Raw genomic sequence first — 20,593 nt, 5'->3', positions numbered from 1 at the left:
TGTATTTGTCCTTTGCAAGAACGCCAGAGATGAACCCTTCCCTCCCTCCGTCCTTTCTTTCAGAAATGGCATGAAGAAATCACAGCGTGCAGGGATGAGGTGGAGGAGGTGGGCGTGGGAGCCCAGGAGATCCTGGACGAGCGGCACGTGAGCAGCCCCGTGTGCTGCCAGGCCACGCAGCTGACCGCCAGATTCCAGGCCCTCCTGCTGCAAGTTCTGGTGAGCAGCCACCCGCCCGCGGCACCCCGGAGACCCCGCAAGCCCACAGCCCTTCTTCTCCTCCACTTCCTGTGCCTTCATGGCACCGATGCAGGTCTTTGGTTTTTTTTTAAAGATTTATTTTTTATTTATTTCTCTCCCCTTCCCCCCTCCCCTGTTGTCTGCTCTCTGTGTCCATTCGCTGTGTGTTCTTCTGTGTCCAACTTGCATTCTTGTCAGAGGCACCGGGAATCTGTGTCTGTTTTTGTTGTGTCATCTTGCTGGATCAGTGTGCGGCGCCACTCCTGGGCAGGTTGCGCTTTTCTCGCACGTGGCGGCTCTCCTTGCGGGGTGCACTCCTTGAGTGTGGGACTCGCCTACACGGGGGACACCCCTGCGTGGCACGGCACTCCTTGCACGCATCAGCACTGTGCACGGGCCAGCTCATCACATGGGTCGGGAGGCCCTGAGTTTGGACCCTGGACCTCCCAGGTGGTAGGCAGATGCTCTCTCTGTTGAGCCAAATCTTTCCTCTTTCAAGGAACAAATGAAATCCCTGGAGGAAGAGATCCAGAGCTTGGAGGAATCAGAGTCGTCCCTCAGTTCCTATGCGGATTGGTACAGCTCTACTCACAACAACTTCAAGAACGTGGCCTCCAAAATTGATAAAGTAGACAGAGCCTTGATGGGGAAGAAAAAGAAGGCACTGGAGGTAGGCGAGCCCTGGCAGGTGTGCCCCCAGCCTTTCTTCTTTCGGGGACCTGCCTCTTCTTATTAGAGATCTTGAAAGCACGTGTGTGCCTGGCCTGGCCCCACGTCCTTTTGCTCCCTACTAAGTCATAAGTGCTTTAAGACCAAAAGAAGGCTTCCGTTGGTCTGTGACCTGAGTCACCTGGAATGACTTAGGTATAGCTGCTTATGAAACTCTTCACCAAACTGCAGGTTGACACTTAAAAGTGAAAGGGTAAGAAAACCCATCTCAAATTCCTAGCACAGTGTTGTCATAAATAGTTGTGGTTTTTTTTTTAATCAATTTTATTGATATATATTAATAAAGCCTAAGTCCACCCAAAGTGTATAATCAATGGTATTTGGTACAGTCACATAGTTGTGCTTTCATCACTTCAATTGTTATGAGAGCATTTTCATTATTTCAGTAATAATAAAAAACAAAAAACAGACAAAGGATTGGTCACCTCTCAAACTCTCCATGCTTCCTCTGCTGTATATAGCTGCCATTTCTGGCTCTTCTTGCATACTTATTTATTTTAAAGCAGTTTTACTCAGTTATATTCACATACCATACAGTCTCTCCAAAGTGGAACTAAGAGTTTTCACTTTGGGAATGCTGCTAAAGATGAGAGAAATGTCACGTTCTTTTTTAAGTCTCTGATTTGGAAATAGCATTTCGATTAAGACTTTTAATACCTATAAGTGATAAGTTTTAATTCCTATAACTGATTTGGAAACAGCATTTTGATTAAGACTTTTAATACCTATAAGCGATAGGTTTTAATACCTATAACCAGATTTGACTTCCTGGCAAGTCAAATCTGGTTATAAATGTCACAGGCTTATTGTAAGGGGACAGAGGCAAGTCTGAGGATGGGTCTTAGAAGCCTTTGCTTTAAAAAAGAAAGAAATCTGACTGACTCTGTATATGCATTGCCTTCTTTCTCACTCTCTCAGGTCTTGCTAAAAGATATGGAGAAAGGCCACAGTTTGCTGAAGTCGGCCCGGGAGAAAGGCGAGCGAGCCCTGAAATTCCTGCAGGGGGACGAGGCCGAAGCCTTAAGGACCGAGATTCTGGACCACGTGGAGCGATTGAAGGAACTGACCAGCACAGTCCGCAGAGAGCACCTCACCCTGGAGAAGGGCCTTCAGTTGGCCAAGGAATTCTCGGATAAATACAAAGCTCAAACTCAATGGGTGGCCGAACACCGGGAAATCCTCCGCGTTCCCGAAGAACCCAAAATGGAGTTATACGAAAAGAAAGCCCAACTGTCTAAATACAAGGTTGGGACTTAGGTCATCGCTTATGGACATTCCCATCATTCCCGTCATCGGGAAGGGAGTGGAGATGACTCCCAGGGTTGGGTGGGGGGTCTTCTCCCACAGCTGCTGACCGACCATGTGGCATCCTTCGCGTGTCTCTTCTACTAGCGGGGAGGAGATTGGTTTGGCCAGATACACTACCTCGGCATTATTTCTCCATTCCGGGATCACATTTGTCCAATATTCAAAGGTTGAACCTATAAATGGAGGTCTTTTATGCCAGGACATTCCAGGTCGATGGGTCCTGGCCTCAGGACGCCCCACTCCCATTCAACATGCCCCACGTAGAGGCTTTCCTTCATCTTTGGTACCCAAGTCCCCTCTGGGAGGTCCTGTTTGCAAGGAAATAAGTCCTAATTCACAAACTATTGCTAAACACCTTAGAAGGTAGTTGTAGAAGAAGAATGAGGTAGATGTGTAGGTGCACTTGTACGTGATAGAGATAGTTTACCAGCTCAAGTTTTCCAAACAGTAGTCTAAGCTTATACATGGAGTAATACATGTCCTACCTTTGATCCCAACGATTTAGCAATGGCCTTGAAGAAATACAGGGTGGTTTCCAAAGCTTCTCCTGCTGGAAGCTTTTGTGGGCACTTCCTCCAACCAGTAGGTCTATGCCTGTCCTTGGCTTCATTGCCAAATCCGGCCACTTGTCTTTGAAGTTGCCACTTAAGAGTCCACTTCTTGCTATTTAAATGGAGCCTTTAGGGGAGTGAGTGATCGCAGTGGTTGAGCACCTGCTTCCCAGGTATGAAATCCCACTACCTCCTAAAAATCAATCCATCAATCAAACAGCAGTGCCTTTAGCCTGTCACAGCAAGGTTGCAGCTGGAATCCATCTCTCTGGCTCCAAATCCAGCTCAAGCTGGACTTCACGAACTCAAAATCAAAAGTTAGGAGCCTTGCTGCTTTCAGTTTCCGGTGCGCTTTATTTTTCTCTGCTGGAAACGAGAAATAGGAACGGAATTAAATTTAGCCTAAAGCAATTTTTTTTCTCTTCTTCCCTCTCCACAATTGAAGGGGATATTTGATGGATTACCCTTTTCTGCATTAAAGAAAATATTAGCTATAATAATCTTTCTTTCATGTTTTACATGTGTTGGTTTATAAAATTCGTGGAGGCCTTTATTCGAAGTAGCTCATCTCTCACACACGCCATGGGTGTGGGTCACTTGATCAGCCTCTTTTTTTCCTTTGTGATTCTAGTCACTCCAACAAACGGTGCTGTCCCACGAACCATCAGTGAAATCCGTGAGCGAGAAAGGTGAAGCTCTCCTGGAACTCGTGCAGGACGCTACTTTAAAGGACAAAATCGGTCAGCTTCACACCGACTACCAGGAGCTGTGCAATTCAGGGAAGGTAAGATCAAACATTCAACAAAAATGCACTGATCTGCCAAAGAGCGGGCACGGCCGCCTCGTCTAGGTCATTTAAGAGCTGGCCTGTGCTTTGGAATCGACCGGGTTTTAAGGACCAGTCATTTGAGGACTTTCCTGTATTTTCCGAATTGTCCTCTGTAGCCATCTCGGATTAGGTAGAAAAATGCAGTAGATAGATAGACATGAATGTGGTTAGTAACAATGCTGAAAAAGTATTAGCCTACCGAAGACCCACTCAGGCTTTAGCGAATAACTTTACATAACCTCAGTTTTTAAATACATGCTTTTCTTCCCTAATCATGAAATCAAAGCATGGTGCAGAGTTTGTACAAGTACAGAAGGGGGGGATTCTACAGACAGCTGGCCCTATTTATCCTTGTTTTTTTTTTTTAAAGATTTGTTTTTTATTTATTTCTCTCCCCTCCCCCGCCCCCATTGTCTGTTCTCTTTGTCCATTCGTTGTGTGTTCTTCTGTGACCGCTTCTGTCCTTATCAGCAGCACCAGGAATCTGTGTTTCTTTTTGTGGTGTCACCTTATTGTGTCAGCTCTCCGTGTGTGCGGCGCCATTCCTGGGCAGGCTGCACTTTCTTTCGTGCTGGGCGGCTCTCCTTATGGGGCGCACTCCATGCGTGTGGGGCTCCCCTACACAGGGGACACCCCTGCATGGCAGGGCACTCCTTGCGTGCATCAGCACTGTGCATGGGCCAGCTCCACACGGATCAAGGAGGCCCGGGGTTTGAACCGTGGACCTCCCATGTGGTAGGCGGACGCCCTATCCATTGGGCCAAGTCCACTTCCCTACCTTTGCTTTTGTTTATGGAAGATGCTTAGCTAACAGAAGCAGAAGTTGGCCAAAATACTGCCTGTATTATTAACTTCCTGTGGAATTGACTAAAATGAAGCAGGTTAACCTCAATGATAGTAGTTGAAATGTTCCATCTTATCTGTTTCTTTTAAGTATTGCCATTATGGTGCTCCTGAGCATTTTCTTTTGACAAAAAGAAAAATGTCATGGGCTGCAGTCTCCTTCCATCACTTTTCTTCACCAGGTCCGTTAATATGCTTATAACACTAGTGCCAGTTATTTTATTTGATAATGCTTCATACGGTATTTGTATATTTGGTTGCATTCCAATTTTGTTCACTAATGAGTATGTAATTGCATACGTGAAATAAAGGTAAATACTAAAAAAAAAAAAAAAAAAAAAAAGAGCTGACCTGCGGTGGAGTTTTCCGTTTTATTCAGATGGGCATTTGAAATGGCACAGTGACTTTTGATCTATTCTTTTCATTCCTGGTCATTTGTTGAGATAATTCCACCTACCCTGCACATTGCACGGGGCCTGGTGGAAGGTGACACAGTTTGGCGTGGGTTTCCGTCTTGAAAGCCGCCCCTAACGGACACCTGCTTTGCCAGGAGCACGTCTTGCGTCTCGAGGCCAAAGTCAAGGACCATGAAGATTATAACAGTGAGCTGCAGGAAGTGGAGAAGTGGCTGCTGCAGATGTCAGGCCGGCTGGTGGCCCCTGACCTCATGGAACTGAGCAGCCTGGAGACCATCACCCAGCAACTGGCCCGCCACAAGGTATCCCGCGGCGGGGCGGCGGGGTGGGGGTGGGGTGCACGCAGGCATGATACATCTGTGGATTATAGCAATTGAAGCTCAAGATCATCTGACAGCTGAGCACAGTCAAGTTCAACATTCAGTGGAATCAACTCCCAAACACATTGTAGCATTTTCCCCACCCCCAGTTCATCGTGTTATTGTAGAGTTGAATCTTTATGGAGTAATTTATTAAAGAAAGAGTGTTCTCCTGTAGAGGAGTGCAGCTGAAGATAGAAGACAAGTGACCTGAAAACCTTCCCAGCCGAGGGGCCTTAGCCTGCCTGGGTTTTCTTTTCCTTCTCTGCAAAGGGCAAATGAGACCAGTTCCATCTCCTGATCACAAGTGATACAGTGTTTGGGAAAGCATTTCTTAAACTGCCAAGTACATTGCTGATGTGAGGGGTTCTTATCTTTATTCATGTGAGTTTTCAGTCACTCTATGTACCGGCGGAGAGATGTCAGATGGCCACAGTTTTACGGCCCAACTGATTGATGGCCTTAGTGGGAACCTGGATTTTAGTCATGGCTTGGTCAGGATCGGGCAGTGTGCTTTTAGGAAAGCCACTTAACCTCTCTGGGCTTCGGTATTCCTACCTGTAGGTGATTTAGTGTAACAAGTCTGAATAGAAAAGCAGCTACATGGCGCATTCTGCTGGGCGTTGAGGAGATACCGACCCGGGGTTCTTCCCATTAATGACGTGGTGATGTGGTGTTTCTCCTCCAACCAGAAGCCGGGTGGTATATGATAACTGCTGACCCAGCCCCGCTGGAAAAGGCGGGGGGCCCGGGCTGCCGAGGGACCCCCTGAGTTCTCCTTAGATGGGCCAACTTGGGGAACCCTGAGAAGGACAACATCACTTGCCTTTAACATTGACGGGCAGTAACGACATTAACACCTGGTTTGAGGAGGTGGCTTGAGTGGTTGAGCACCTGCTTCCCATGTGGGAGGTCCCAAGTTCGGTTCCCGTTGCCTCCTGAAAACAAAAAGCCAAACAGCAAGCAAACAGATGAAAAAACAAACTCAGGGATGCCGATGTGGCTCAGTGGTTGAACGCCAGCTTCCTGTATATGAGGTCCCGGGTTCAATCCCCGCCGCCCAGTACTTAAAAAAAAAAAAAACCCTGGTTTGAGAAAGTCGGTGTCTCCTCTGCAAGTGACCCACAGGGAATGCTCAGTAGAGAACACACGTGGTAGAGGGGCATGAGCTGGAGTCTGGAGAACCTGTTCCTCCCCCTGGTGTCTACCCTTCATGAGCTGTGTGACCTGGAGCATGTTATATGACCTCTCTGACCTTCAGTCTCTTCGTCTGCAAACAATAATAATACACATTTATCAGGTTTTCATTATGGTTCCTGGAATATAGCAGGTGCTGAATAAATGGCAAGCCGTGAATTTGTATTAATAGAATGTTGTCATATGGAAATTAGATGTTGATAATTAATATTAAGTAAGTTAATACTTAAAAATTAGATGGTTATATGAATTAGACATTAGAATCTTAGATACATTAATTATTAGGTCAATTAGATTGAATGATAACCAGATTATTTTAGATAACTCTCTTACCAGAATTGTAGTTTATAGAACTGAATGACGTAGAGAGGGCCTCGTCACTGATAATCCTATCGTGGAGCAGATATCTCTCTAAATGAAACCAGCCCCGAATGCTCTCCAGTCTCAAAGGTTACTTTATGGTTCCCAGTGGAACTCAATATCTCTGTCTCATGAACTCTTTCCACTAGAGAATACTCCCTGATAAGATACATTTGTGTGTGTGGTTTTTTTCCCTTACTAATATTTAACTGAGACCACTTGCAAAACTCGTTCCAAAAACTGCAGAGTATCACGCAGTGAAATTATTGATCTTTAAAGCTTTCTGTTTGGTGTAGGGGAGGCTCGAAAGCTAAAACTGGAACTGTCAGAACTCTGTGTTTCTTTCCTTGTCTTAGGCAATGATGGAAGAGATCGCCGGCTTCGAAGACCGTCTGAGCGACCTGCAACTTAAAGGGGACAAGTTGGTGCATCAGTGTGCAGACCGCTTTCAAGCTAGACTGAAGCAGAACGTCCACGCTCACCTGCAGGGCACGAGGGATAGTTACTCTGCCATCTGCAGTACAGCGCAGAGGGTAAGTGCTGCCTGTGGCTGGACAGGGAGGCTGTTAGGCATGGAGAAAGGCTGCGGAATCTAAAGGTGTTTAAAACTGGGACTGATGCCTAAACTTGGGGTGGTTTTGGCGTGTGTCCAGAGAGGAAATAGCAGAGCTCTCACAGTCTCTAAGTGAATGCAGAGCTAATACATCGCACACATTTCATAGATGTGACTAAGCAGGCAATTTCAGATATTCCGCTTTCTCCAATCCTTTTAGTCCCTGAGTTGGCTGTGAAAATGAATCAACCAGGGAAGTCATTTGTTTTTATGTGCATACCAATAGTACTTCCTTCTCATTTGCCATTTATTCTGTAACAGCAAATTTATTAGGTCTAGTCTGTAATTTTCACAGGGATTATTGTCTTTTTTAGCTCTCTGCAGCTTAGGTTCGACCCTAATTCAATATGTTGCATTCATCTAGGAATTGAGAAAAGGAGTTAGCACCAGTTTAGAGTTCTAGTATAGATGTACGCCCCCTAAAATGGAATCATTAATGTTATAGAAATATGTTGAGGTGGGATAAGAATTGCTTTTTGAACCCAAGCTTAGTAAAATAAGTGAATTGCCATTTCCTTATTCTAGAATTTTTAAATGACACGCAGGAAGTTTTTATAAGCCTGCAGAGGAGTTCTTGCAGGTATTTCTATTACTCTTGGGACCAGCCAGTCTGAGCTGGTGGTGATTTGCAAGTGATGCGAGGGGAAGGGGCTGGCTTCCTTGTGATAATAATAGAAAACAAATGCTAGGTGACATTCATTGAGTCCCTTGATTTGGAGAATTTGCCTTCAAGACGGATATAAGAGTCTAACATGGGGAGCGGGTGTAGCTCAGTGGTTGAGTGCCTGCTTTGCGTACATGGAGTCTCAGGTTCAATCCCTGGTACCTCGTAAAAAATAAACTAATTAATTTAAAAAAAAATAAAGAATCTCACAAGTAATTGCAAGTGATGACAAAGGAAGGATGATGGAGAGCTAAGTGGAAGGATGGTATACTGCCCAGGGCTCCTTGTTCACTCCCTCATCCACAGAGGTTTACTGAATATAGGCCTGAGAGTGGACATTTCCTATGCATTAGACATGCAGCCTGGATTTTTTTATAAACATTGGAAAGACAAATGCAGAATTAAAAAATACAATTTTAAAAAGCAGATAAATTCTAAACACGGTAAGTGGAACCCTGTAATTTAAGTGTGCACACGTTTATGGTAATGGAACAAAACACCTTTTTTATTTCTTATTATTAGAATGAAAAAGAGATGGGCCTGTATCAGAGAAAATGATGAATTTCACAAATGACAGAGACAAGCCGAATTCAATTATTACTTCTGTTGCCCCGAAAATGAAAAAAAATACCAGACTAATATAATTTCCTTTTTTGTTCTTTCGGTTTGTTTTCGATTTAATAGTTCAATTAGGTAAAATCATAGGCATATTTCATCTTGATTTTGGGGAGACACAATAGTTTTTCATGATGTCTTTATGGATAAAAATGGAAATTGACTGGTAGTGGATTGATTAAGTGAATAGACATATCCAAAAATGTATGGATTATTTTGGATTATTTTCACTCTGGAACATAGCTTCTAAGATGAAATGAGGCCATCAGATGCTCCAGCCATCTAGATTACAGGTTAAGTCCAATTTAGCCCTCCCTCTAAGGTAGAAGGATCATGTTAGAGAGAGATTGGTTATCTTTTCATGGGATATGTCTTATAATTTACTTTTAGTTTTTATGTTAAGCAAAGAGTACACTATTTATACCATATGGGGAAAAGCTCTGCAAAACCCTCTTGATTTATGTTTGATAAACTACACTGATGACTGTATGAATTCCAACACCTTTCTGCAGTTACGTCAACCTGCCCACATTCTCTTCCCCAAATCAGGTGGTTGCACTGTGAGTTGTGACTCACCAGGGGTGGGCATTGTATTAGTCAGAATCAGCAGAATCAACAAGAGATATCTGTGAATAGTATGAGATTTTATAAGAGTCTCTCACATGACTGTGGGGATGCACAAGTCCAAGTTTCTCAGGCAGGCTGCAAACCAGGGCTCCGGTGAAAGTCCAGTGAAGGTCCTTGATGAGTTCAGGGAGACATTGGTTGTCCAAAGACAAGCTGGGAAATTCTCTCCGAATGCTGAAATCACTTCCCCTTTTAAAGCATTCAACTGATTGGATAAAGCGTCAACCTCCTTGATTGATGGAGATGTCATCAGCTATCTCTGCAGTAAAGTCACTGGTGACTAAAGTCCATAAATGCTCTTCTATTACAATTAGCCCAGGGCTTGCTTGATCAGACAACTGGATACAATTACCTGGCCTAACCACCCCAGACATGGCATGGTGCCCTCCTGTCCTGGGTGGGTGTAACCTCCTTAGACACGTGTATGGTGTTGGGAGACGCCGGATGGGGGTGGGAGGGGTGTCAACTTAAGTGGACTCATCAAAGTGCTCACCTAATTCCAATACATTGTGGAGATTTTAAATCGCTCTTGCAAACTCAGCATGATGGTTCTGTCTTAGGTGTACCAGAGTTTGGAACATGAACTTCAGAAGCATGTGAGCCGGCAAGACACCCTGCAGCAGTGCCAGGCCTGGCTCTCTGCCGTTCAGCCAGATCTAAAGCCGAGCCCTCCTCCACCTCTCAGCAGGGCGGAAGCTGTGAAGCAGGTAGGAGACCCTGGCAGCCTCTGTCACACCTGTGATTCGTTCAGAAATCCAATGAAAGCCTATTAAGCACCTACTATGTGCCAAACTCTGCTGTCACCTGGGCATGTAAAGGTGTAAACGAGGTCTGAACTTGGCTGTGGTTGGGCTCACATTCTAGCCAGGTAGACAAATGGAATCCCAAGGGACAGAGAGAGCTGGCACTGAAATCAGATGAATCAGAAACTCCAATGCTTAAGTTCCTTGGTTTCTCTGTGCCTCAGTTTCCTCAAATGTAAGGTGATGATGATAAGTACCCTGCCTTCTGAAAGTTATGATGAAATTCAAATATTATACCGCAAATGAAGATGATCTGTAAATAAACAGAGAAGCAATACTAGTTTCTACCACTTTTTTTTCTTTTTTCTTTTGGCACGAAGAAGGTGTTTAGTAAATATTTTTTTAGATTTATTTATTTATTTTTATTTGTTTCTCCCCCCCTCCTCCCCAGTTGTCTGTTCTCTGTGTTTATTTGCTGTGTGTTCTTTTGTCCGCTTCTGTTGTTGTCAGCGGCATGGGAATCTGTGTTTCTTTTTGTTGTGTCATGTTGCTGTGTCAGCTCTCTGTGTGTGCAGTGCCACTCACTCCTGGGCAGGCTGCACTTTCTTTCGTGCTGGGTGGCTTTCCTTACGGGGTGCACTCCTTGTGCGTGGGACTCCCCTACGTGGGGGACACCCCTGCGTGGCAGGGCACTCCTTGTGCGCATCAGCACATGGGCCAGCTCCACACTGGTCAAGGAGACCTGGGATTTGAACTGCGGACCTCCCATGTGGTAGACGGACGCCCTATCCACTGGGCCAAGTCTGCTTCCCAATAAATATTTATTGAATGAATGATAAATGAATGCTGTTATTATGTGAAAGGAAACTGTTTGACATTCACCTGCTTAATGCTGACACTTAATCAGAAACAGTGAGGGATATTAAACAGGCTTATGTGCCCATCAGCTTTTCTAAGCAGTGTTAACACCATGGAAAAAAATTTCAGAGGAATTTGATTGTAAACGTTATCACTGCCAGATATTAAATAGTTTTTTCTACCCCAAACTGAAATCAAAATGTCCTTGTTCCTTAGGCCCACATAGAGAATGTGTCCAGCTAATTCATCTTGCAAATTCTGCATTCTGGGTTCGTCGATTTAACAATATTTAAGTCATGAAATGGTTCACTAATGTACACATACTGAACCTTATAAACAGTAGGACCAAGAGAAATGAAACAGGACTCTCCTTGAACCAGGAAAAGGGAAGGAAAGACCCATGGTGTTGACTCTGCTTCTTCATTAGAAAAGAATAAACCCAACCCTCTCCTTTAACCTCACTCCAATGAGGCCTCCACAGGCATTCTACCTTTTCATTTGCATCTTCAAAATATGCAAAGCCATGTAGGAAGGAGCAGGCCGAAGTAGGGTATTGATTCTTTCTCTGAAATGGAAAATGAGCTAGAATTTGCGCAGAGAAATCTGGAAAGATTGTAGAAGTTTCTTGGATTTTGCCCTCTGCCAGGGGATGCAGATGGCTTTGACTATGATGAGGAGTCCGTGGTGGCCAGATGAATCCCTCTAGTGTGCTTTGAATTCCCTTCTGAGAATAACTGCTATTTACAACAATGGTTAAAATTCTAAGCATAGCAAGATTATTTTGACATACCACCAAAATATTACAAATGCTACAGATATGTGAATCTCTCTTTCCCTGACAATTGCCTTTTTTTCAGGTCAAACATTTCAGAACTTTGCAAGAACAAGCCAGGACCTACTTAGATCTCCTTTGCTCTATGTGTGACTTGTCAAATTCTTCAGTGAAAACCACAGCAAAAGACATTCAACAAACAGAGCAAATGGTAAAAATTAAAATACAACATTTAATTAGTCTGTTTAATATATTCTTTTTTTTTTGAAAGGTATATATAGGCATATCTCAGAGATATTATGGATTTGGTTCCAGGTCACTGCCATAAAGTGGATATTCCACTAAAGCAAGTCATATGAATCTTTCAGTTTCCCAGGGCATATAAAAGTTATGTTTATACTCTACTGTAGTCTTTTAAGTGTACAATAGCATTATAGCTTAAAAAAAATAACATGAACATACCTTAATTAAGATATGACACAGAGACATAAAGTGAGCACACACTGTTGGAAAAATGGCACTGATAGACCCACTCGATGCAGGCTTGCTACAAACCTTCCATTTGTGAAAAAAAAATCAGTATCTGTGACATAATAAAGCAAAGTGCAATAAAATGAGGTATGCCTGCATATGCTGTTTAAAGAAACTATCTCCTTGGATTATTCTTTAGTGCTCCTAAAACTGTTGAGATAAACAGATATTCGAATTTCAACTAAGTCACGGAATAGTAACCACATTTTGATACTGATGCCACTAAACTGAAATTAAAACATTTGATGGCATTCTACTGCTATCCATTACATACATCTCTTTCCTCTTCTTTCTCCTCCTAAATTAGCTTTCTTTCTTAATCTTCCTATTTTCTCACTCATTTATTTTCATTCTTTTCTTCTTTCTAATTTTGTTCTTTAGTAATGCTAAATACTGAAGAAATTTCCAACTCTTGCTTTAAATCAGGAATGGCAAAGACCATGCCATTCACTGTGACCTCTCTAAGTCCATTGGTGTAATGACTTTTAAGTGAGGGGTGTTGAGAAGGATTCTGAAGCTGTATTTGGACTCAGTGGGAAAAGTGCTGTGATGAGTTAGCAGTGTCTATCCATGACAGAGAGACTAGCAGTGTAGGGGCCGTGGTTTCACTGCTGCAGCCTTCAGTTCTTTAGTGCAACACATTAGGGTTTAAAAGGAAATTAAGACTTGGTTTTGGTACTTAATTGATTAAAACTTCACAGGAGAGTGGAATCCTTCAAAGAAAAAAACATCTTAAATAATGTAGGTTTCCCTCTTTTTAATTATTTATCAAAGAAAATCTGCCATAAATCCTATGAAAGATGATACAATGCATAAGTTTTTTTTACAGAAATGATTTATTGAGATAAACAGTTTCAAAAACCAGTGAAGCATGTAAAAATAATATCCAAAACAATAATAACTTCATTTTTATAAGAAGGATCAACAAATGTATAATAGAGGAAAATTAAGTCTAGTCTTTTTCTAGTTAACCCAACATGACATTCACAAGCTGGTCAAACAAATGCAGCTTCTGTAGAGCCCAGTGTGAGACATCATTAGGGCAACTTTCTATCTAACAAAACTATAAAAATCTAATAGCACATCTTCTTAGAGTTTCACAATATGATTACAGTCATACAGCATAAGGCTTAGACATTCAAAGTCTTCTGATAACCTAAATCAAAAAGAAAATCTGCTCTTTTGTGAAGCAAATAATTTTTTGTGGAATTGTTATGATGTGTGTGTGTGTGGTGTGTATGCATCTGCATGGGTGAAGAGTTATACCACTGCTTCAATGAACGTAAATGCTTTTATTGGCTCTAACTTTTACCCTCTTTCCTCTCAAGATTGAACAAAGGCTTGTCCAGGCTCAGAACTTAACTCAAGACTGGGAAGAGATCAAACACTTGAAGGCTGAGCTTTGGATTTCTCTGCAGGATGCTGATCAGCAGCTGCAGAACATGAAGCGGAGGCACTCAGAGCTGGAGCTTAATATTGCACAGAACATGGTTTCCCAAGTGAAGGTAGGAATTAATTTGTTTCTGGGAAGATAAAGGAGACCAAGATGGTAGAAGAGATGAAATGTATACAATATTTCACTTCCAATATGCACCAGTGTCAGTCAATCCTTAGATATTAGTATAGCTATTTAAGAAATCAAATAAAATCATGCACCATTTGGTACCAGAGAAAGATAAACAGAAAGCTAACTTTAAGTATTTCCTTGGAGCTCCAATGGGAAACCTGAGTGTGAGGACATTCACTCTATAGTTTGTGCTCCTGAACAAAGCAGCTGTGGTTTAGCCTACAGAGCCAGGAGGCTCTGCCACTAAACAAACACGGAGCCTTATTATTTTGTTTCTTGATTTTCATCATAATATTGCTAATGCTGTAGGATTATAAGCTTGTGATTAGAATATCATAGAAAATTATTGAATAAATTGACTTAATCAATATTAATTTAAACTAGGTGTTTAACAAAAATATATATATATATTTCCTTGTGATAATGAACCATGTATAATTTTCCTGGAATATTGTTTGCAAATGCAGAAAAAAGAGCAGACGTGACAAAAATTAGATTTCTTTTTCTCATTTGGGTTTAAATGAGTTTTCTGAACTCTAAAAATGTTCAGAAAACTAAGGTTGCTTAGTGTAAGGCAAGCTACTAACTATGATACGTTTTTCTGTAGTGACTATAGTATTGTTTCATATTGTAGTGATACTATTGTTTCAAAAGTATCCAACTATGATACTTTTTTCTGTAGTGACTATACTGTTGTTTGTCAGTTTTTCTTTATACACTTCAAAGTACCACAACAAAGGAGAATACCACAGTCCCCTTTGATTCTTATTCACTTGGATATTTGTGTTCATTAAGAGGTGCAGTGATTCTTAGATTTTTCTCCTTGTCCCTCGTGGCCCATTGTACATTCTTGTTTTGATATCAAGGTATTTAATATCTCCCTCTATAGCTATGTCTCCCTCTATATTTAATTGAAGGATTCCTTACACATTGTTTTTTGTTACTGTTTTCCTTTAGGATTTTGTCAATAAACTACAGTCCAAACAGGCGTCAGTGACTGCGATCACTGAAAAAGTGAACAAGTTAACAAAGAATCAGGAATCTCCTGAGCACAAAGAGATAAGTCATTTAAATGACCAGTGGTCAGATTTATGCTGTCAGTCCAACGAACTGTGCTTACAAAGAGAAGAGGATCTCCAGAGAGCAAGAGATTACCATGGCTGCATGAATGTCATTGAAGTGTTCTTAGAAAAATTCACTACAGAGTGGGACAGCTTAGCCAGGTAACACAAGTTCCCCGGCGGGTCACAGAAATAAAGTTAAGGCAGAAATTTCCTATACAAATTAAAAAGATCCAATTTGTGTTTTCAACATGTATGGCCTATCATTGTTGATTTTAATAAGAACCTAGTATTGCCCCATGAACACAGAATCATTGTTTTCCTAGCTCGGTATTCATTTAGCCCGTGGGTAAAAGAGAAATGTTTGACAATGACCTGATTTTTCCTCTGTGACCTCAGGGAATATACCTAGACTATTTCAAGTTGTCTACTATTATCTATGAATTCACTAAATAAATCTTTCTTCAGCCCGTATATTCTTGAGGTTTCTTACCTGTTCTGTAAAATAGTGCTTTCTGTCTAATTTAGTCAAGTTAGGTCTTGTAATATTCTAGAAATTGGGGAACAATCCAAAATCAGTTCATTTGTAACCTTTGTGAATTTATAGGGACCCCCCCCCCGCCACTGAGTGGTCATCACGTCTCACAATTTTGACCACTGTAATTGTCAAAATCTGTACTTCTTTTACTAATTTTATTTCCTTGTGGCAATTAAAACTACAGTGTTATTACAGCTTTTTGTATGCAATTGTTGGATTGGTTTACAGTACTTTTCCTTGATGCTCAACATCCTACTGGTCTTTTAGTCTGATTTTATCAATAGGGGTGAATGCAGTCAAAATCAGCAAAAAGCATGTTTCTGCCTGACAATCAGGCCCCCCTGAGTGGCTGGCCCATCGGCACCCCAGACTTCATCTGTCTATAGCAGAACTCAGGATATTGATTCCCAAAACTGCTCCTCATAGTTCAGAACTGGTCATTCGTAAATGAAAAAGACCATGAGCTTCTACCTTCTCATGTTGGGTTTCTAGGTCAAAGGGAGGAGAAGTCTTTGCATTTCACCCTTACTTTTAAAGATTTCTCAGGAGAAATGAACAGCATTTGCTAAGCACACAACCGAGTAGCCATTAGAGCCATTAGTTTTTTCTAGCGCAACATTGTTTACTGGCGCCTCTTAAGTTGTGAATCACTTATTTATTTCCTTCTGTGCCGTTTGCTAGAATGCAGACCAATCCTTCTTGATTTTTAGTGTTCACGCAAATCATCCAGGCATCTTGTCAAATGCAGATTCTGCTCTTTTAAAACAGTGGGAGGAAACTAAAGCAAATATCCATTGGGACTAGAAGGTAGCATCAGCCTGAAGAAAGAGCCATAGAGAGGAGGTAGCCAGGCACTTGATTTGGTCCAAATTCTGATATAGAGGTGTGTATTAGTCAGCTAAAGGGGTGCTTATGCAAAATACCAGAAATCGGTTGGCTTTTATAAAGGGTATTTATTTGGGGTAGGAGCTTACAAATACCAGGCCATAAAGCATAAGTTAGTTCCCTCTCCAAAGTCTGTTGCCATGTATTGGAGCAAGATGACTGCCGATGTCTGCGAGGGTTGAGGGTTCAGGCTTCCTGGGTTCCTCTGGGCTCAGCTCCTCTGTTTTCTCCACAAGGTCAGCTATAGATTATGAGGCTTTCTAGGTTTTGCCTCTCTCCACAAGGTCAGCTGTAGACTGTCAGGCAAACGGCTCTGTCTCTTTCCCCAGGGCTTCAGCTTGAGTCTTCAGCATCAAAGTCCAGCATCAAAACTCCAACGTTAAGAACCCTCAACTCCATCCTTTCCCATGTCTTTTATCTGTGAGTCCCCACCCACCAAGGGGCGGGGACTCAACGCCCTAATGACATGGCCTGATCCAAGCCCCAGTCGTAACTCTATCATGCCCCGGTACAGACCAGATTACAAACATAATCCAGTATCTATTTTTGGAATTCATAACCACAGCAAACTGCTACAAGGTGTCTGGACTTTGATGCCATCATAATTACAGCGCCTCTGTCCATAAACCTTGAGTTAGCTCCTGCCTCAATGAAGAACATCTGTCTTAACAGGAGATGAACTAACGCAGGTACTGACTCAATTTAATTGGCTCATCTGCTTGTCAATGTGTTTACAGAGCTGACGCGGAGAGCACCGCCGTCCACCTGCAGGCTTTGAAAAAGCTGGCGCTGGCCTTGCAGGAAAAGAAGTATGCCGTGGAAGAGCTGAAAGACCAGAAACAGAAAATGATAGAGCACCTGAACCTAGATGACAAAGAGTTAGTCAAAGAACAGACGCGTCACTTCGAGCAACGGTGGATTCAGCTTGAGGACCTTGTCAAAACGAAAATCCAGGCGTCCGTCACCAACTTGGAGGAGCTGACCGTTGTTCAGTCCCGATTTCAGGAGCTGATGGAGTGGGCCGAAGAGCAGCAGCCCGGCCTTGTCCAGGCCCTCCAGCAGAGCCCCCCTCCTGACATGGCTCAGAACCTTCTCATGGACCACCTCGCCATCTGCAGCGAACTGGAGGCCAAACAGGTGCTTCTGAAGTCTCTCACTAAGGATGCCGACAGGGTGATGGCTGACCTGGGCCTGCAGGAGCGGCAGCTCATCCAGAAGGCGCTCTCCGACGCGCAGGGCCACGTGAACTGTCTGAGCGACTTAGTGGGCCAGAGACGCAAGTATTTGAACAAGGCCTTGTCCGAGAAAACCCAGTTTCTCGTTGCGGTGTTCCAGGCCACCAGCCAAATCCAGCAACACGAGCGAAAGATGATGTTCCGTGAGCACATCTGCCTCTTGCCGGATGACGTCAGCAAGCAAGTTAAAACCTGTAAGAGTGTCCAGGCCAGCCTCAAGACCTACCAAAACGAAGTCACCGGACTGTGGGCTCAGGGTCGCGATTTGGCCAAAGGAGTCCCAGAGCAGGAAAAGAGCGAAGTGCTGGGCAAGCTCCAGGAACTCCAGAGTGTCTATGACACTGTTTTGCAGACGTGTGGCCATCGGCTACAAGAACTGGAGAAAAGTTTAGTTTCCAGGAAGCACTTTAAGGAAGATTTTGATAAAGCTTGCCACTGGCTAAAGCAAGCAGACATTGTCACATTTCCTGAAATCAACCTAATGAATGAGAGTAAGGAGCTCCATGCACAGCTGGCCAAATACCAGCACATTCTGGAGGAGTCTCCAGAGTATGAGAATCTTCTCCTCACGCTGCAGAGAACTGGGCAGGCCATACTGCCGTCGCTGAATGAGGTCGATCATTCCTACCTCAAGGAAAAGCTAAGTTCTCTGCCCCAGCAATTTAATGTCATCGTTGCCCTGGCTAAAGACAAGTTCTATAAAGTCCAAGAAGCAATTCTTGCTCGGAAGGAGTACACGTCCTTGATTGAGTTGACCGCCCAGTCTTTGAGCGAACTGGAAGATCGATTCCTGAAGATGCGGACGATTCCCAGCGAGCTGGTCGCAGAAGAGGCCCTTTCTCTTCGGGATGATTGCAGAGCTCTTCTGGGAGAGGTGGCAAGTCTTGGGGAGGCAGTCGATGAGCTGAAACAGAAGAAAGAAAGCTTCCGTAGCACCGGTCAGCCTTGGCATCCGGACAGGATGCTGCACCTCGTCACCCTGTATCACAGGCTGAAGCGACAGACGGAGCAAAGGGTTAGTTTCTTAGAAGACACCGCCAGTGCCTACCAAGAGCACGAGAAGATGTGCCAGCAGCTGCAGAAGCAGCTCGAAGCTGTGAGAAGAGAGCAGACCAACGTGAATGAGGAAACACTGCCTGCAGAGGAGAAGCTCAGAATCTATCACTCCCTGGCGGGGAGTCTTCAGGATTCAGGGATTCTCTTAAAGCGACTGACTGGGCACCTGGAGGAGCTTTCGGCTCACCTTGATCCCTTGGCTTCCGAGAAAGCCCAACACCAGGTCCAGGGCTGGCAAGAGGAGCTTGAGGGTTTGACCTCTGCCATCGGCGAGACGGTCACTGAGTGCGAGAGCCGAATGGTGCAAAGCATAGACTTCCAGACGGAGGTGAGCCGCGTCCTGGACTGGCTAAGAAGGGTGAAGGGGGAGCTGGCTGGACCGGTGTGCTTGGAACTGGACCTGCAGGACATCCAGGAGCAGATCCGGAAAGTCCAGATCCACCAGGAGGAGGTGCAGTCCAGCTTGAGGATAATGAACGCCCTGAGCAACAAGGAGAAGGAAAAGTTCACGAAGGCCAAGGAGCTGCCTTCTGCTGACCTGGAGCACACCCTTGCAGAGCTCTCGCAGATTGATGGGGAAGTTCAGGAAGCTTTACGCACCAGACAGGTGGGTGCGAGGGGCTCCTCCTTTCTCGTCTGCTCTTTCGAAAGCAGCTACCAGAGTTATTCATGTTTTGTTTTGTTTGCTTTGGGTAAGAATCGCTTCCCTGAATGTGTCTTTTTAAAATACTGCATGGAATCCTCTTCAGCAGTGGCTTAAAAGAATGTTTTGTTGTTGTTGTTGTTGTTGTTGGCTATGCCCATGGCAATGATTTCACGTGAGCTCCATGTTGACTTAACTTTACCTACAACCCAGTAATGCCACATTTGTCTCTCCCCACTGGGGAATGGAGCATGTCATTATGATAAACGATGCCTTCATCAAACAAGGTAAAGCCCGGCCTTTCTAAGACGAGCACCAGGCGAAGAGTCATAGTGGCAGATGGCTGCGCCCCCTGGTGCTGAGCCGCGTTTACTTGTGGAGGTCTCTAACTGGCTGCCCCATCTCCTCATCCCCCCACCCTTCTGCAGGAATGAGAGCCGCATGCAGCTTCCCCTTCGCTTGCTTGCCTGTAGCACAGCAGAAGTGAGATTGGAAGAGTCAAAATGACCTTTCCTGGGGATAACAAAAAGACACGAGAGGGTGTAAGCACAGAAGTTCCCAGTTTAGCTTCCGGATTGTGGCGTGCCCTGGGGCTTGCAAATTCTCTGCATCCCAAATTAAGAAGAGCTGGAGTCTCCTTTCTGCTTCTGTCCTTAGTCCCCCCAATTCTGGGGGATTTCAATCAACCATTTAGGTAAAAGACAGCTTTCCTCAGGATAAGGTTGGAGTGAAAACCTTGAAATAAGGCTGACTTGGATTTTCATCTCAGTTATGGGATCTTTTTTTTTGGTATAAATTCCCTCCAACACTTCCTAGAGTTGTTGTTTTTTTTTTAAGATTTATTTATTTATTTATTTCTCTCCCCTTCCCCCCCCATCCTGGTTGTCTATTCTGTGTGTCTATTTGCTGCGTGTTCTTCTTTGTCCACTTCAGTTGTTGTCAGCGGCACAGGAATTTGTGTTTCTTTTTGTTGTGTCATCTTGTGTCAGCTCTCCGTGTGTGCAGCACCATTCCTGGGCAGGCTGCACTTTCTTTCACACTGGACGGCTCTCCTTATGGGGTGCACTCCTTTCATGTGGGGCTCCCCTACACAGGGGACACCCCTGCATGGCAGGGCACTCCTTGTGCATATCAGCACTGCGCATGGGCCAGCTCCACATGGGTCAAGCAGGCCCGGGGTTTGAACCACGGACCTCCCATGGGGTAGACGGACGCCCTAACCACTGGGCCAAGTTCGCCGCCAGTTATGGGATCTTTAAGTCTTGGTTTTCTCTCTGTGGAAAAGGATAGTGATATCAGTTTAATTCAATTTATATAATTAGCATAGGGGCCTGGAATCAAGGTAGCTCTCAC

The 20,593-nt window shown here is 43.9% G+C and overlaps 1 protein-coding gene across 1 annotated transcript in view; it reads left to right on the top strand.

Moving 5' to 3' along the window:
• Nucleotides 1–20,593, top strand: part of SYNE1 (spectrin repeat containing nuclear envelope protein 1) — a 497,459-nt gene that overhangs the window by 279,274 nt on the left and 197,592 nt on the right. Inside the window, exons 68-78 of the mRNA XM_058289685.2 lie at nucleotides 64–219; nucleotides 740–910; nucleotides 1,888–2,214; nucleotides 3,460–3,612; nucleotides 5,051–5,218; nucleotides 7,189–7,365; nucleotides 9,912–10,058; nucleotides 11,810–11,935; nucleotides 13,584–13,760; nucleotides 14,780–15,045; nucleotides 17,044–19,204. Coding sequence (XP_058145668.1) covers nucleotides 64–219; nucleotides 740–910; nucleotides 1,888–2,214; nucleotides 3,460–3,612; nucleotides 5,051–5,218; nucleotides 7,189–7,365; nucleotides 9,912–10,058; nucleotides 11,810–11,935; nucleotides 13,584–13,760; nucleotides 14,780–15,045; nucleotides 17,044–19,204 — 4,029 coding nt within the window. The remainder of the gene's footprint in view (nucleotides 1–63; nucleotides 220–739; nucleotides 911–1,887; nucleotides 2,215–3,459; nucleotides 3,613–5,050; nucleotides 5,219–7,188; nucleotides 7,366–9,911; nucleotides 10,059–11,809; nucleotides 11,936–13,583; nucleotides 13,761–14,779; nucleotides 15,046–17,043; nucleotides 19,205–20,593) is intronic.

Source organism: Dasypus novemcinctus, chromosome 28 (assembly GCF_030445035.2).
Source record: "Dasypus novemcinctus isolate mDasNov1 chromosome 28, mDasNov1.1.hap2, whole genome shotgun sequence".
Lineage (NCBI taxonomy): Eukaryota > Metazoa > Chordata > Mammalia > Cingulata > Dasypodidae > Dasypus > Dasypus novemcinctus.
Note: the sequence above shows the minus strand (reverse complement) of the source record. Positions and strands in the feature narration are given on the sequence as shown.